The sequence below is a fragment of the Temnothorax curvispinosus genome, unplaced genomic scaffold (assembly GCF_003070985.1).
Source record: "Temnothorax curvispinosus isolate PA1 unplaced genomic scaffold, ASM307098v1 QBEX01003826.1, whole genome shotgun sequence".
Lineage (NCBI taxonomy): Eukaryota > Metazoa > Arthropoda > Insecta > Hymenoptera > Formicidae > Temnothorax > Temnothorax curvispinosus.
In genome coordinates this window covers 22,824-40,447 of record NW_020213606.1, presented here as the reverse complement: position 1 = coordinate 40,447, position 17,624 = coordinate 22,824, and the positions used below count along the sequence as shown (strand labels likewise).

The 17,624-nt window shown below is 32.0% G+C and overlaps 4 protein-coding genes across 5 annotated transcripts in view; 2 read left to right on the top strand and 2 right to left on the bottom strand.

The window, feature by feature from the left end:
* The window catches only part of LOC112452926, a 10,178-nt gene extending 9,910 nt beyond the window's left edge, over positions 1-268 (bottom strand). The window contains exon 1 of the mRNA XM_025013390.1: positions 65-268. The gene's annotated coding sequence lies outside the window, so the exon portion shown is untranslated. The remainder of the gene's footprint in view (positions 1-64) is intronic.
* Positions 269-2,538: 2,270 nt separating this feature from the next.
* Positions 2,539-5,340, bottom strand: LOC112452921 (nucleoside diphosphate kinase 7-like). Its single transcript, XM_025013383.1, has 9 exons — positions 4,889-5,340; positions 4,206-4,372; positions 3,965-4,123; positions 3,628-3,835; positions 3,434-3,554; positions 3,167-3,291; positions 2,973-3,086; positions 2,804-2,911; positions 2,539-2,733 (listed from the first exon to the last, which is right to left on the bottom strand). Exons 1-9 carry the CDS (start codon positions 5,003-5,005, stop codon positions 2,698-2,700), a joined length of 1,155 nt encoding a protein of 384 aa, XP_024869151.1. The 5' UTR covers positions 5,006-5,340; the 3' UTR covers positions 2,539-2,697.
* Positions 5,341-6,412: 1,072 nt separating this feature from the next.
* Positions 6,413-10,380, top strand: LOC112452927 (dynein assembly factor with WDR repeat domains 1-like). Its single transcript, XM_025013391.1, has 8 exons — positions 6,413-6,691; positions 6,831-6,903; positions 7,083-7,286; positions 7,530-7,652; positions 8,095-8,279; positions 8,895-9,024; positions 9,285-9,587; positions 9,725-10,380. Exons 1-8 carry the CDS (start codon positions 6,652-6,654, stop codon positions 9,909-9,911), a joined length of 1,245 nt encoding a protein of 414 aa, XP_024869159.1. The 5' UTR covers positions 6,413-6,651; the 3' UTR covers positions 9,912-10,380.
* A 971-nt stretch (positions 10,381-11,351) lies between these two features.
* Positions 11,352-17,624, top strand: part of LOC112452917 (solute carrier organic anion transporter family member 4A1-like) — a 21,937-nt gene continuing 15,664 nt past the window's right edge. Inside the window, exons 1-2 of one of the 2 annotated variants that reach the window (XM_025013374.1) lie at positions 11,352-11,576; positions 14,109-14,161. In XM_025013374.1, the coding sequence (XP_024869142.1) occupies positions 14,117-14,161 (45 nt within the window). In that variant the 5' untranslated portion in view covers positions 11,352-11,576; positions 14,109-14,116. Of the gene's footprint in view, positions 11,602-14,108; positions 14,162-17,624 lie in introns of both variants that reach the window. The other variant, XM_025013375.1, reaches the window with a different exon arrangement.

Genomic DNA, 17,624 nt, shown 5'->3' with positions numbered 1-17,624 from the left:
TTATTTGTATTATATACGTGTACAAATTAATAACAATGTTGTGTCTCATCAGAATGGAAAATACCTGCGTAATATGTAATTAAGTAGTACTTCCGTCTTGTTTTAAATCTTGAGGTAAAAGTTTGACGTGTAATCAGAAGAACTGCTTCGGAGTAGGTAGGTACGGCAAAGAAGAAAACGAATTGGAGAAGTGAAAAAAAAAGCGAAAATCGGAATGCGAATATGGAGAGTAACGGATCCTTAAAAAATACCGATGGATCCGTACGGCGCGATGTCATGCGTAATACTGGCACCTGGGTATACAAGCTACCGAGCTGAGAGGAAGGAGTGTATGCGAATACACCGATCCGAACTAAGTTGCGACGAATCACCTCGCAAGGATGTGTGCAACCGAAGAGTGAATTTTCTTCGACTTGGCTCAACATTGAATCGTATTTAAAAAATGTAAAAAAGAACAGAATAAAACAGAATAATATGTAATATGTTTACAGGTATAAAAAGTGCAAAAATTGAATTAATATTTTAGGAAACTAGGGTATCTGTAGGCAAATGCGGACCGTTATATGCAAATGTCTGTCAGACATAGTATTGAATATGTACTCTTTGTAGCATTCTTCTAGTAAATAAAGATATTAATTTCGATTCTTTCCGATTCTTATTTAGTTCTCCTCAGATGAAAAAATTGTTTTATCTATTAATATGTAAAACTATTAATATTAATTATTTTTTGGGGGGAAATGCATATAAGAGTATAAATTTAATATTACACATGTACATTGGCAACAAATACTAAACTACAAGACTAATTGCTACTCGATCGTCCGCGATATGCGTTTTTAAATGCCTTTATTTTTAAATTTAAGTATTATATTATTAAATACTTTAAAAATATCATCTTAAGTATATCTTTTATTTAAAAATATTTAAAAAGGCATCGAGTTATGCAACAGCAAATCTTGCTTGCTGTATTCGTTAAATTTTCTGTCAATTTATCGTGCATATTTTCGCTCGACTTTTGTTTCTGTTGTTTGCTGTTAGATTATGTCAGCGAAGCTTACGCAGATTTTAGCACCAATTCTCATTTTATGTGCGTGAGCAGCGCAAGTTTTGCAAGCGAAACACAAGCCTAACATAGATGGTTTTGGTTTTAATACAAAATTTTGATTAAATTTGCTACCAATTTGCAAGATTGCTATCATTTTATTTAAGGAGATTGTCTTCCTTGCATGATCTGTTAAATATTCTATTTTGCATCATCATTTTTAAAATAAATTTTTCTATTCTACAGTACCATTTAGCATTATATCGTGCAATGTTTTCAATCCGTAATTCTTTATCAATTGAATTAAACAGTATCGTGGGAAAATCTGACTCTCCTTCTCTTCGCTTCTCTATCTGGTTTAATGCGATGGGAACGGATTCATCTTCGCAGTTTTGCATCGCCGACGGACTACAGACTTAATCCTTGACACGCATCATTGTGCCGTTATTAAATCGCGGTAGATCCTGTAGTTCTTTGAGGTACAGACGGTTATTATAAGCAGCGGCGATATTGCAGAGCGGAATTTACTGGTGAATTCAATGTGTATGTTGATGGAATAACTTATTCTGACCGACCACCCGAACAATTTACAGTGTTGCAATCTGCAGATAATTAATTGTTCCATTGTATGGTGTATGATAAGTGTTGTGAACTGATTTCGATCACAAACTTTATATGTGGAGGCAGTTGACGCTTTAATCTTCTGATAGAATATAAAACATTTTTTTCGATATGTAATCATGCATAATTTATATCAATATTCATATCACGTACATTAGTGCATAAGCGTTTATTGCACAACAGTTTTCATATATTTAATTATTTATTATCGAATTTTTCTCTCGTCTGAATAACTAAATAATAAAAAATAAAGTTTAAACAGAACTTATCTGCTGAAATAATTAATAGAATAATAATTAAAAAAAAAAACGGAGAGACCATGAAAAAATAGGATTATTTTATCATTAAAGACTAAAAGCGATTAAAATGGACTTTTTCTACTTCTACTTCTACTTCAGTATCATAAGGTTTAAAAAATATTGATCGTTATGTGAGAGGAGCGCATAATTACGCAAATATCAATATCTACAGTAATCGCATGCCAAAGTAGGACATTGCGAAACTAGCTTCGGGCCTCTAGCTTCGAGTCACTTTAGACGTACGCTCCCCTTTCTCCGGAAGCCCTTACTCAGTGGAAATATTCACAGCGAGATGTGTATTAAGATACACGAATATACATATATTATAGAAGCATATATATCTAAAATACATATACATATATTATAGAAGCATATATATCTAAAATTAAAAAATAGTAATAAAAAATAATAATATATTGAGAGGTAAAAAGTTCTCATAAATGTAAACATAAATCTCCTGAATAATTATTTAAAAATACGTTTACTTAGAACTTGAACCATCTTGCGATTAAAAATAATACCCTTCGTTTATTTTAATCACTGAAAATATAAACGTTTATATATAGATTTCAGCAATTGTAGAACTTTTTTGTAAATATCAGGATGTACACTTGAATTAATATTTTGTTTTAAAAAATCAGTTATTTTCTTATACCAACATATTCAAATACTTCAAGTTTTTTTAATTTAATAATTGTCAAACCTAGCTATTTATGTTATGTATGAGTATTTGGTTTAAATTCCATCGAGTATTTTGAAGAAATATTCCACCTGGAAAGATCCAACATACGTAAATTACATAAGAGAAACAAGTGACAAATGTGATTAAAATTGTAATTACCTCTAATATCCCGTCTTCCGGTAAGTCAGAGCAATGTATAGCATTTTGTACTTTCGTTTTCCCATACTTGGCTCTAAGCGTATTCGGTCTGATTTGCCGTGCAATGTCCTGTAATCAAATAAGTATGTCAATAACGCGAGGCAAAGCAATTAAAGTTGTCTGTACTTACCGGATCCATTGGACCGCATAAATTCCTAAAATCAGCAACTATGTTAGGGCTCTCGTCTTTATGGCTCACTTCCATAACAATGCACGGACCGGATTGTAATTCTGCTACCATCGCCTATAGCAAGTTCATGAAAATATTTCCAGCTTTAGAATTAATTACTTGTAAGAAGAGTATGTAAATATATAGAAACCTACGGTATATTCAGGAAGAACACCTTTATATATTTCTAAAAATTCTTCGGAATTAATTGGATTAACATAAAATTGTTGTACTGCGGTGATTGTGTAGCCTGCTTTCTGAATTTCATCGAAAATGGCACCTGGATTATAAACATAAAATAAAATTGATTGAAAAGAATATATCATCAGATAGAGGTTTCAAAGTTATATGAAAAATTCCCTTAGTTGCTATTTTACAATTTTCTTTTTTTACATATTAAATAATAAACAAAATAAACTTACCAAGAAGCCCTTCTTGTACAGCATGTGGCTTGATAATGCAACAGGTGCAGTTTTGTAGAGTTGCAGTGTTTTTCAGACCTTTATTTTTACATTTCGAGTCAGGAAAGAAGTATTGCAATTCCTGAAAATATCCAATCAGATATTATATCAAGATATATGTTTTTAGATTAACTATTGTACATTAGAATTTGTACCTGCATTGCTGTTTCAGTATCTTTGGATCCATATACGACATTATGTATATCATCTTTTCCATAACAAGCTCTTAATGAAGATGCTGCTATTGAACGTGCATCCTTACTATCTTCTGGGCCTGCCAGTTCTTGCCACTTCATTATACCATTTCCTCCTAATAATTCTAAAGCAACGACAGGGCCAGATATAAGATAATTTATAACAGACCTAGAAATAAACTTTTATAGCTTTTATAGCTTTATAACTTTTACAGTATCTAAAATTTACTAAAAAATAATAAACGGTTTACTTTTAGGACAAAGTTAGCAATTGTTAGCAATACAAAATTTAACTTACGTCTTATCGATTTCGTCTTTTACAAGATTACATTCTGCAATATCGTTTGGAGTTAATCTTAGCATTTTTATATTTGTGATATAAAAATCATAATTTATAATGGCTTTCAATATTTCACCCATTTTGTCAATAACATCTGGTTTCAGAAATACAAAAACCCTGAAAGAGTAAAATTATGTCAATTAAGTAAAAATATTTAAATACCAAAGATACCATATATAAAAATTATTTGTCTACTTACTTTTGTAGTTGAGTTTCTAATTTGGTTTTGGTACAAGCATCTGCGTAACCTGTAATTTTGATGCATCTTGAAAATATTGTGATTACAGTACCGACATAAAAGTCTTTAGCTGTAATGCCTTCACATGTTGTTCTTCTTAGGAAAGTCTTTTTTGTTTTTAAGTCAAACTGAAATAGAGCACACACACATATAGTCCCAACATTTGTTGTGCATGGATGCATAAAGAACATTTAAAGAGAGAGCAACTTGATTTTAAAATAAAACTATACGGTTTTTCTTACATCATACGATTCCTCTAGTCATTTTGCATATAAAATATATATTAAGATAAAATTATAAAAAAATTAATACTTTACAAGACATTTAATACTTTATTTTGATATATCTTGATATAAAATATACAATATCTTGAAAAATATTAATTTCTAAATTATTTTACTTTAATACTTTAACGTACAGAATAATGAGATAAATCAATTAACATATAAAAAATGCATAATTACTTTAAAGAAATAGATGCAATTTGTAATGCACAAATTATACATTTTATATCATTTTTTTAATATTATTTAAAATAGTAAAGATATTTAAGGTGCTTGAGTTTGGAATAAACACATATGGTATAAACATATGTACCATATAAACATATGGTATAAACATATGTAATACTAATTTGCACGTACCAATTCGACAGTATTATCAGATGGATAATAATACAGATAAAATTTCTTCAGCATACAGGCAACTTGGTCATACCATTCAGCTTCAAATACATATCTGTTGCTGTAATCTGCAGACATCTCAAAACTTGCATATTCTGACGTAACGTATTGCTAACAATAATTGACAATATGTGAAGAACGTTTAAAACTGCATCTCATAGAAATTAAACAGCTGGTTTTTATAAAATATAAAATCGTCACTTAGTTTAAGAAAAATATCAGGTTAATTGGAAATATAATTTAATTCGTTTCATACATATCGTTATATCATGTCCGAATATTTCAGCAATGTCATAATGTCAAAGACAAAAAGTTTAACGGAATAAAAAAAAACAATTGCAATGGCAGCAAAAAGATATGAAAACAATCGGAGCAAAGACTGAAAACAGTGAAAACCGTGTTCTTTTTTTGCGACGTTGTTGGGCAATACTGGGCAATACGCCTCTACGTTCGCAAAATGTAAATATTGAACTACGTAACCACGTCCACGAAACTTTTCAGTAGGTAACATGCTGTGCGGTTTCTCACTTTTCTACTCCGTCGATAACAGATCTTTAATGCAATCATTATCGATAGAAAAATACGAATAAACGGTTTGCGAAAAATTATAATTGCACTTTAGTACAAACAATACTTTTCCGACAAGCTCGATAAACAATGGAGAGAGACAACGGTCCCGCGGATTTATGAACTTCCGTCGAATATACATATACTTCCTCTAAAATACAGAAAGTTAGAAACCCTCTAATCCGCTAAATCTCACAAAAAAGACTAATATGTGACCATTCTCTGCTATACAATTAATAAAAAAATTAAAAAAAAGTTTAATAATAAAGAATATTATTTATGTACATACCTTGGTGAAAAATATTTTTCTCAGAAATTTTGTAAGAATTCAGACTTATATAAAAAATTCTGAAAAAAATATATAAAATTTCTCAGATACTTTCTGCAGAAATAATTAGATAAAGATTTTCGCAATATTTCAGTATATTTATATGTATAAAATTCTGATAAATTGCATAGATTTTTCTCATATTTATTCAGATTTTTATAAAGATGTGTTGGCGGGAAAATCTGAAATATTTATTATTTTGTCTGAGTTTTTCTGAAAACTTTCCAATTTGTATAAGAAATCTAAAAAATTCTGAGTATTCTGAGAAAATCTGAAAATTTTTATAGAAATTCTAATTTAATAATATAAAAAATTCTGAGACATTTTTCCATCAGGGTAACGCAACTGTATAACTTGTAACGAAGGATATGTACAATAATATAATAATTATTTTTTCCTTTCGTCTTTTGAAACATCAGCTATTATATGATAAAATGATTTGATCGTATCTTAACTATTTTTATGTTAATTATATGCTTTTTACAAGTATAATTTGATCGATCTAGTGTTTGAAATTGATCAAGCGAGCCTTAGCAACCAAATCTCCAGCGCACAAGCGTTTGCAGGTTTGCACAAGACAACGTGTCTGACTGACGTGCACGCACGCATGCACGCACGAACGAACGGACGAACGAACGAACAAAACAAAACGCGGTTTTGACAGCTCCGGCTGGTCTGGCTGGCGCGGAGAAAACGCACCTTTCGTGATACGTAATCCCTGACGCGTGATCCACATTTTATAATTAAATCCCGTGCCTCCCCCGTGTCAAATAGTAGTGAATCGCAACCCTGTCTGGAACACTGGACGCATCCTAATTGGAATGTCCACATGAGGCTGCTGAAATTCTTGCTTCGTTATTTCCCACCAGGTAAACAGACGATGTACAGGGTGCATTAATGATGTTGCCTCCCCCTGACCGCGCTCTCTCGTATTTTTAAAAATTAATTTAGTGTAGCATACTTGAGAAAATACTAATAACATACTTAATTGGGTTTAAATCCTTTTAGGTCTCGCTCTGGAGTACACGCAAGGCGGTGACATCAAGACAAAAATGATTGATTTACTGGACTTGTCCGCCGAGTAAGATCAGATCAGATCAGATTTAACTTTCACATTTAGCTTTTTTATTCGTCGTATAGCAACGTATAGCTGTTTAATTATTATTTTATATTTGCCTTTATTTTACTTCGAGTATTTTGATCGCAAGATCGCGGAATAAAGCGAGCAATTTTATAGCAATTAAACAATTTACTTTCCAGAACGGACATAAGAGCATTAGCGGAAAGCATAAAAGCGGCCGAACCTATAATAACCGAAAGTGTAATGGACCAGTTAGTTGAAACTTTGCAGAAGCTGCAGAGTAAAGTTTGCGATACAAATACTAAGCGCTACTACAAATACAAAACCTTACAGACACATCTTTTGCCAGTCACTAATATAGCGTTCGATAAACTAGGTAAAAGGTACTCCACATTAAAACTGTCGCTTAATTATTAATGAAAACTTGTAAAATTTACATGAAGTAAGTAATGTTTTACGTTAATTAAGTTCCATGATATATGATATGGGCACAATCGATTTAAGAGCTACTAAAAGAGAAATATATAAAATATGTAAAAGCGTTAAGAATAAATTATTAGCAGCGAACAACTTGTCGAAGTGTAGCGTAGCGTATAATCGACACATGTCATCCGTTCGATCGACAGATGCTTGACGGGAAGCTATGACCGAACTTGTAAAGTTTGGGACATTGACAGTGGAGCGGAGCTTTTTACTCTCGAAGGCCATAAGAACGTGGTCTATGCCGTCTCGTTCAACAATCCGACTTCGTGAGTTAGTTACAATAATTCAGAGTTAGTCGCGACTATATTGATCCGGGATTGAAAGTAAGGCGCAGAACTCGTGCGACTTACCGCGACCGAGATTTTCTTTTTTAATGTATAACGCGCGTTATACATTACGTACGTTGCAATAACGGCGCATATCCCAGACAATGTCCAAAATCGGGGCATAAGATGTCTTAAAGAACGTCTTATGTCCTAATTTTGGACATTGTGCTGTCTTAAAGACGTCCTTAAAGATGTCTTGTGCTGATTTTGAACATTGTGCTATCTTAAAGACGTCTTGTACTGATTCTGGACATTGTGCTGTCTTAAAGACGTCTTGTGCTAATTTTGGACATTGGGCTGCCTTAAAGACAGTCTTACGTCCTGATTTTGAACATTGCAGTGCTGTCTGGGATGTTAGTCCTATCGTCGTTTACCATTTCAGAGACAAAATTGTGACCGGGTCCTTCGACAAAACGGCGAAGGTCTGGTGTTCGCGGACGGGTCACTGCCTCGCAACCATGTGGGGTCACGATGCGGAAGTGGTGGTGGCTAAATTCTCACCGACGCGTTGCAAGCTCGCGACAGGCTCCATCGACGCGACGTCAAAAATATTCCATATAGAAACCGGTATTGAAAATATCGCAATGTTATCTCACATAATAAACGTGCGCTTCGATTTGTACCAGTTCACGGATCGATCGGGCGAGCAACATGCCACACTGTCGAGTTCACTTCGCGATGCTCGAACACAGCAGCGTGCAAACAATATGCGAGAGCAGTTAACGTATTCTTGTATACCGTACTCATTGCTATTATCCAATTATTACCGGCTTTACGTTATCGCAGCGGCTGCCTGATACTCTAGTTCTAATTAAACGAGCTTAAAGAAAGTCACCAAGTTGTCTCGAACTCTCAGTTGTCTCTCTGAAAGGCAATTTAGACAATTTAGAATTTTAACGAAATATTAATTGCTATTGATTGATACCAGAAATGGCTTTAATACATTTAGTTATTTAGTGCAATGGACAAATGTTTTTTAAACACACACGTTTAGTCGTTTCTAAAGCGAACAGATTAGATTAGACAAGTTCCTGGTTTTGTTATTTATAATTATTTGATATAATTTTTAAACTCAAGAATATTAGTAGGTTCGCTATCTCAAACATCCGACATGGTTTCCCCGAATAAAAAAAAGATACGTCGTAAACTTTTTATGCGAGAGACACGATTTGGATTCGGCAGGTCAGGAGTTAGGCACGTTACGGGGACACACGGCGGAAGTTATTGCGCTGCATTACAACGACGATGGAAATCAGATCATATCGGGTTCTTTCGACGGAACAGTGAACATCTGGGATACAAGAACATTTGCGTGGGTTTTCCTCTTATCTCGTGTATTATCTTATCTTATTACTATCTCTTAAGTCTAACGCGTGACTTACGTGAAATTACATAAAATATCAAATAATTGCTTGACACACTTTCCAATCAATTTCTCACCTTTTTTCTCTTGTTAGCATGTCGTAATGTAAGCTCTATAAAATCATATTTTTTCGAAACAATTTTTTTCCTTTGTATGACGTCTAGTGTGTTTAATCAAAGATAAAATACTTTTGATTTACAATCCTATAGACGGACGAGCGTGTTAATCGGCCATCACGCGGAGTTGTCCAACTGCCTGTATAATTACGACTGTTCATTGATCGCGTCGTCCTCAATGGATAAAAGCGCGAAGGTCTGGGACGCGAGAAGGAATTCTTGCCTGGCTACATTGTTGGGACACGACGATGAAGTTTTGGATCTCGCTTTCGACAACAACGGCAAGAGACTGGCGACAGCCAGCAGCGATACTACCGCGCGAGTTTGGGATATAAGCAGCAATTTTCAACAGTTGGCTCTCACGAAAGGCCATCGAGAGGAAGTGTCAAAAGGCAAATTTTTTTATCGCAAACAAACACGTCTATTCTATATCTATGTGCTACAATATATATAAGTGTCTAAATATATAAATATATAGATATAATAATCTATGTAAATGTGCTAAAAGCCTACAAATTTTTAGTTTGCTTCAGTCCGAATGGCCATCAACTTCTAACTGCCTCCTTGGACAGAACAGCCAGGCTGTGGTCCGCGGATGATGGCTCCTGCTTTCAGCAACTGAAAGGACACACCGACGATGTTTTCGCTTGCGCATTTTCATATACGGGGGATACTATAATTACCGCCAGCAAGGACAACACTTGCACGATTTGGAGGTGACTCGACTGGTTTCAAGTGTCCGCTTAGCTTCTACTCATCGCTCTGTTTATCGTTTACATTGTATATTTTTATGTTATCTGAATAACGGCGAGCGCAGCCTATTGCTTTTCGATAAACAGACGACCGATAACATTAAGTGCTTTCGCGTTCTACCAGACATCGTCAACATTTTGACAATGGTAAATAAGAGTGGTATTTCCAAAAAAGGAATTTTTCCAGCGAAACTATTACTGATATAGAAAATTTAACGTAAAAGCGAACAAATTTCGCTGTATCATAATCAATTATTCGATATTATAGAAATAATAAAATTTGTTCTTTTAGTAAAATAGAAAAATCTTGCTAAGAGTAAATTTGTTCGTAGAAACGAGTGAATTTTTATCGCCTAATTAAAACAGTTTATTCTTAACAAATGTATTTTGCTGCTGTAGTAAATGCCATTACTGCTTCGATAACAGAATAGAAATAATTCGTTATTATAATAAAATAATTTGTATACCTATTTAGAACAAAACTATCTTGAACAAATAACGTTAGTATTCTATTTGCTATTTACAAAATAACTGATAAGATTTGCTTTTAATATATAACCTGCTATTTAGCTTTTTCTCTGTATTTAAACTGAATATTTTTATCTTAAAAATAGATTTAGTATATAATCGTTACAAAAACACACTTACGTCAAATAATAAGTGTATTTCTTGGAATATTCTAATAACCACTTATTATAGCTGATGGCTATAGTGACTAATAGCAAATACAAACATTATTTAAATTTATGAGGCAATTGAGGCAATTAAAATAAGAGTCTGATTTAGACTTTGAATTTATAATAAAAAAAATCATTGATAAGAGTTATTCCAAATACTTGTTTAATAATAATTATTCGCAAATTAACTTTATAGATGTTACATGCATGTATACGCAGATATTAGGCATGTAAAATTACAAATTATTTTATAAGCATAGTTATATATTAATAGAAGAGATAAAAATTTTATTCTTATAAATATATACATCGTCTACACAAATAACATATTGATGACATAGATAAATAATGTATAATTTATTAACGTTGAGACACATAAATTTGAAACTTTATTAGGCAAGAAAATAATATAGTTGTTTACACTTATATATATAAAATTTTTGTATAAATATTGTTTAAATATAAATATATGTTATAACAGATATAAAGAGATCGCGATACTTTATATATATGTAAATAAAGAATTATGTATAATTATGTAACATATATAATAAATATAAACATAAATAGATCCATTATCACACAAGAGAGACGCGTGTTGAAAATGTTAAGCAAGCCCCGCGCGAAGTTACGCTTCAGCGCGTAGCTACGTGACATAAGCCCCACTCTGAAGCCAGTCACTGACTTGAGACTACATCATGTTCGGTTAGTTAGTGAGCGTCCAAGGTAGTCGTCTTGAACTCGTGGACTCGTTCGCATCAGCATACGCGAAGTAAAACACGATGCGTTCATATACATACCGCGAGTTTCCTACTTTCTAAAGACAGAGTTCTGCCGGATGTCACCTGCCACAACGGAATTACATAATCATGTGTTGCATCGCATCGATATGGATTACACAACTTTATTTTCAGTGTGCATTCGAATTCATCTGCTTTTAGATATTTTTTAATACGGTGACTAATATAAGATTATATAACGGTAAATATTTTGTAATTATAAACACACGTCGTTATTAATTGTAAATACATCGCGCTCAAAATTACGATATTATAAACAAATTGTTAACATATTATGTAAAATAACGATACAGCAGTGTTGAATGTTTATTATGATAAAATAGATTCGATTTAGGTTTTATACATAAACTTTCGCACGTGCATTTTTTAAGCTTGTCATGTCAAATGTCAGAAGGCAGAAAGGAAACGGAAGACGCATCTACCGTTTAGAATACAGCTATAATCACTTCTCATCTTTGTTTTGTTCGTAAGCCTATGCTTACGTTAATTAATTATATGTATAGCGATGCGAAAGAGACGCACAGACAGACGCAAATTAATTAACGGAAGCGCCGTCAGTATCCATTGAGACTCATATAATTAGCGTGGCCGAGTCGAGAAATCGTCGCGGTATACGGTGCGCGGTTTACAGCAGTTTCCGACGTTTTTTCTTTCTCGCGTTATTTTTCAATTTTTCACATCGCGTATGTATTATTTTAAGAGAATCGGACAGAAGAAAGAGAAAGAGTCGCGTAGAGCGACGATTGAACAATCCGTGACGATAAAAACTTATCCCGCCCGCGGCAGGGCCATTACGACAGGCTGAAATAAATGTTATTACGTATTCGTGATAAAGCACGATTTCTTCTCCGATCATATAGATTTTGGAAGCAATACGTTATAGTATCCTTGTGCCAGCCTCTTTAACCATTCGAGGAAAAACGTTACGACGATGAATGTATATCGCTTCCTTCGATTCTATTCAATTGCGATTTATTAAAATGTTTGATATTTTTGCGGGTAATTTCCGTGAACAAAACAATTTAAATAGTAAAATTTTGCATCTTTCTAGGACGTGAAAAAATATCTTTATTTTTCGGGCTATTATACGTTTATATTTTTACGATAGAAACGCAAAAATATTGTCAGAACGTTGGGTAAAGATTAAAGAGAACGAAAGAAATTACACTTAAATAATTCAATAAAATGTTTTGTTCACGAAAACTAAAAGTTTCTTTTCGTAAAAAAATGTATATACGGTTTAAAATACGTTTAGAAAAAGAACAAGAAATAATTAAAATAAATAAATAAGTAATGCAAAAATTATACGATGCAATAAATCGTGTGGGAAAAAAATAAGAAAATTGCTAATGGAAGAATTACATGAAAGACGTTTCGATTGAATCACGTTCGGTTGCGACACTTGATCCACCGTATATACATTTGTGTATTTTTTTGTCTCTCTTTGGATTTTGGATAATCCATATCGGTCATGACGAAGCATTATGCATTCTAAGTTTAGAAAAATGTGACCATTTTTTCTATCTTATCAATTCGACCGTGAAAATGCAGAACGCACCGTCCTAACCAAAAGTATGCAGGAAATACTAAAAACACCGATATTAATTCTCTAGGGATCCAAAGACAAAAAAAAATACATAAATGGTTACGGCAAATCTAATAGAATATAAAAGACGTAGATTTAGTGACTGTATAAATAACTGTTACTTTTACTTTTTTTTAATTAAAAAAATTTTTGTAAATTGTTTTGATTTTTGTTGTCATATTTTTGTTTGTTGATTATCTACTTGTGTGTAAAATATTATACTGGTAGCATTTGTTAATGTTTACACTTTTTCTCTATAAAACTCGGATATTCAGAAATTGATAATTTTTTATGTAAATTATGAATCGATCTGAAATTTGGCCTCGAACTTTGAAAGAAAAGTACAGAGTATAATATTAAATTTTCATCAACCTCGTAGCATTTTGACAAACTCTCCGGAACATCCTTATTGATGCTTGTGGACATGTGACCGTTTCACTTGCGCGAGTGCACATTCATCATACTAATTGTAAGACGTTACTAAGTATTAAACTTTCGAGAAAATGTATTATATTAGAATCGAAAGTTTTCCCACCGGTGACCTACTACATATACAAACCTTAAATTCAATTCGTATAAAGATTAAGTCTGGACACACACATTCCACGCAGGGTGCATAATAATTTAATAAGTGATGTCCATTATCCTGTTACTCCGATTGTTGTGAACATTATTACGCATTATTTGCATTTATCAACGATTGTCTTACAAAGCTACTACAGCGACATTCAAAAACATTTACTCTCTCTTGACATTTAAATAAGGATACGTGAAAAATGTTTGATTTTAGCGATACATTTTTCGATCGCTTTAAAATCGATTTTCTAAAGCAAAAGTCATTTTTTCAGCTATGTGTGGTACATGATAATTAACATATCCGAGCAATATTTTCAATGTTTTGGTCATAATGTTATTTTAATTTTAAAAATACATCTTACAAATTTATAACACTAGCTGCTATTTTGCTATGTTGTCAGCCACGGGTATTTTCAGAAATAAATGGTATAACACTATTTAATAAATCGTTATTCAATAATATAATTATTTTACAAATTAATAATTTATATCAATTTGTATTAATAAATTTTATTATTATTTTACAGATCGCAGCATGACAGGAATATACAATTTAGGCTATGATGGCATCGAACCAACGGTAAGTTAATAATATTAAATAGTAATTTTATTAAAAGATATGAATACAATAGATATGAATACAAAAGATGAATATATACCGTATTCCAATACAGTCTAATAGTATTGAATTATGAGTATAATAGTAATTCATAAAAATATTATAATAATAATACTTTTTACAATATGTTTTAACTGGAATTATTCATGAATTATACAAGATTTTGTTTAGCATTAAATATAGCTAGCGATTGCTTTACAACGATTAATAAGACATGTATGATGAGTATAAGAAAATTTTTACACGAAGTTCTTGCAGTGTTCGAAATTGAGATAATTGAATTTTACTTGCATCCTGTATTGTTATTATAAGAGTAATTTGAATGCTCGGAATCCACGTAGTACCTGGAGGGAAGATAAAATTGATTTATCTGGCTTCTCGTCCGTCGTTGTTCTCGACTCTTAATTATTTTTCAGAGAATGTAAAATTGGCAAAAAAAGTCACGCGTTCGGTCTATCGTAAATATTAAATTTAATAAATCACTGCCATACTGCAGTGCATAAATAAATAACTTAAATGTCGCAGTTTATTTTAATGTTTTATTGCCGAGACAACATTAACTTTTAGATAAATTTTTTACAAATGCAGCTGATTATTTCTTTATATCTATACGGAATAATTTACTGGAAGGTTTTACCGAAGCTTTAGAAAGTGACTTGGAATCATTATGTATCTGTTTTGAATTATGTTTCTTACAAAAAAAATGTTATATTAATATTTATTATTAAATAATGTATTTAAAAAAATATTTAAAGATATAGAAAAATAATAGACAAAATTGATTAATTTTTCTTATATATGGTTTATAGAATGAAACCATTCTCTCTGTAGAAAACATAGGTCAAAAGAAATTTATAAAAACATTACTATGGACTTTTCTCTCTATGCATAGGATTTTAAATTATCTTATAAAGCTCCGGTAAAATCTATTTAAATATTTAATTGTTGTAACAACTTTCTACAATTTTTAAGAATTTTACTGATGTTGTTGTTACACAAACGTTTTTATTAGAAATGTGAGAATTATCTTCTGAGGTCGAGTCAATAAAACTTCCTCTATTATTATTCTTTAATATTACATCAATATTATATTAAAAAGCATGCGTAATTATTTTTGGTCTTGTGCTCTTCTTTCTTTAATAAACTTCAACTTTATTTTAATCTTATGGATGATAAGGCAGGAGTTTGCCACCGTATCCTATCGCATGGTGTCTCGAAAGAATAAACAACTGCCGTAACCCAGCGCGTTTTACCTGCCCCAACGGTGTTTGCGAAAATTTGCATCCGCATACTCTGAAAATTTGCATAAGTATATGTAAGGCGAGGCTGTTGGTAGGTTCGAGATATTGTCGAGCTTTTCTCCGGACAGATAATATAGTAACATATATCCGTGTTTTTACGAAACTTGTAGAAAGCCAGATTGTTATGTGGGTTGTATTTTTATCCTTTCATATATTCTTATGGTTTTATAAAGTTTAGCTTAGGGAAGATTAACTATTTAGCGTTTGCTGTAACTTTGATGATTGCTTTCGCTGAAAATACGCAATAATACTTTGATTTTCCTTTGCTAAATTGAGTGCAGTGTGTTTTTGCAGAGAAATTACTTCTGTTTAATTTAATACGTTCGTATATATGCGTTGATATTATTTCCATAGCTGTTTTTCCTGTGGATTGATTGACTTTGGAATAGTTACTTTTTGCGATTCTGGTTTTTGCAATTGACGCCTCCGGACTTTTCCGATTGAACGATTAATTTCGGGAATAAATATTTGTAAAACGAGAGGTGTAGACTTACGAAATATATATATTTATTTATTGATACTTTTTACATATCGCATCCCGAGAAAAATACTGTCACAAACAAAAAAATTTTTATTTATATTTTTATTTTACATATTTTCCAACCTTTGACTGCGTGCCGACTAGATTTGTCAGACTTGAAACACAGCTTTACTACTCCAACCGGACCGGACCGCAGTCAAAGGTTGGAAAATATGTAAAATATAAATATAAATAAAACTTTCGCGCATCATTTACCGCGCTGGTTCTTAGTTAGCCCGATTTATTCGTACAGATTTTTCATTAGAACCTATACTTCAAATTTAAAAAAAAATTTGATTTTGAGTTAACCTCATAAGTACTTATGCCTAAAATGTTACGTGCTATAATAAAGTATCACAAATCTATATGCAAAATCCGCTGCACGGAAGCATTGTCATTCTTTTTAAGTCGGTATAATTCACAAGTAAATTGACAAGTGAATCACAGTGGACCTCTTCAAAAAACAGATTGTTTTATTATTACATTTATTTTATATAACCTTTTGGTATTTTAATAAGTTTTCGAATGTGTACTTACTCATGTTGACTCTGATTTATCCAGTTATGTCTTTCTCTTATTAAATGTTGTTCTAAATGCATATGGCTCGATATAAATAAGATATTACCACATCCCCTGCATCTTGCCGCATAATTTGATAAGTCTTCGTAATATTGCTGTAAGTGTTCAGATACTGTATAGTCTTTATCGCCAATGTTATGTGTAAATAAGTGTTCTCTGAAATATTTTAGAATATTGCTTAGCGCGAGGGTAACAAAATTTCTTCTCTACAAACTGCGCACCTTGCGAACTTTAGCGTTGCATTTTCGAATTGTACGATATGACTGAACAACTCCTCGCGTGTCACTTGTGTTAGAAATTCCATTTATATCCGTTTTGTACTGCAGAGTGTCTGTTACTACGTCACTGAAATGACCTCTCAACAAGCGTTTGAAATACTGCTCACAAAGGTGGAAAAAAGAAGTATGATTTATTTATACACTGAGAAAAAAATGTTGTTAATTTGACTAAACTTGTTTAGTTGTAGTGATTTGTTTAATGCAAATATTAATATATTTAAATCAAATATACGTGAGTAATATCAAGAAATTCTGAATCCATTTAAATATAATATTTTTTGAATTAACAAATGTTAGCTTGACAGCCCGTGACCGCTGCATTTAGTTGAATCAAATAATATTTCTTTGAATCAACGATTTTTTTTTCTCAGTGTAGAAACGTATGTAAATGGAGGGGTAAAAATCACAGTGGTGTAAATCAAATTTTTAAAAATATTTTTTTGTGTGCATAGATGCAATTTATATATTGTATAGATTGCATCTATGCACGCGAGAAAAAATTTAAAAAAATTTGACTTACACCACTATGACTAAACCCCTCCAAATATAAATATATAATTTGAATTTGCCTAACTATCAGATCGTACAGTTCTATCTTTGTTTATCCCATTACTAATTTTAAACTTATGCTAAAACACACACAACGCTTACACATGACAATTTAAAATAGCGATGACAGGTAGACGTACAGTAAAAAATTATATATATATATATATATATATATATATATATATATATATATATAT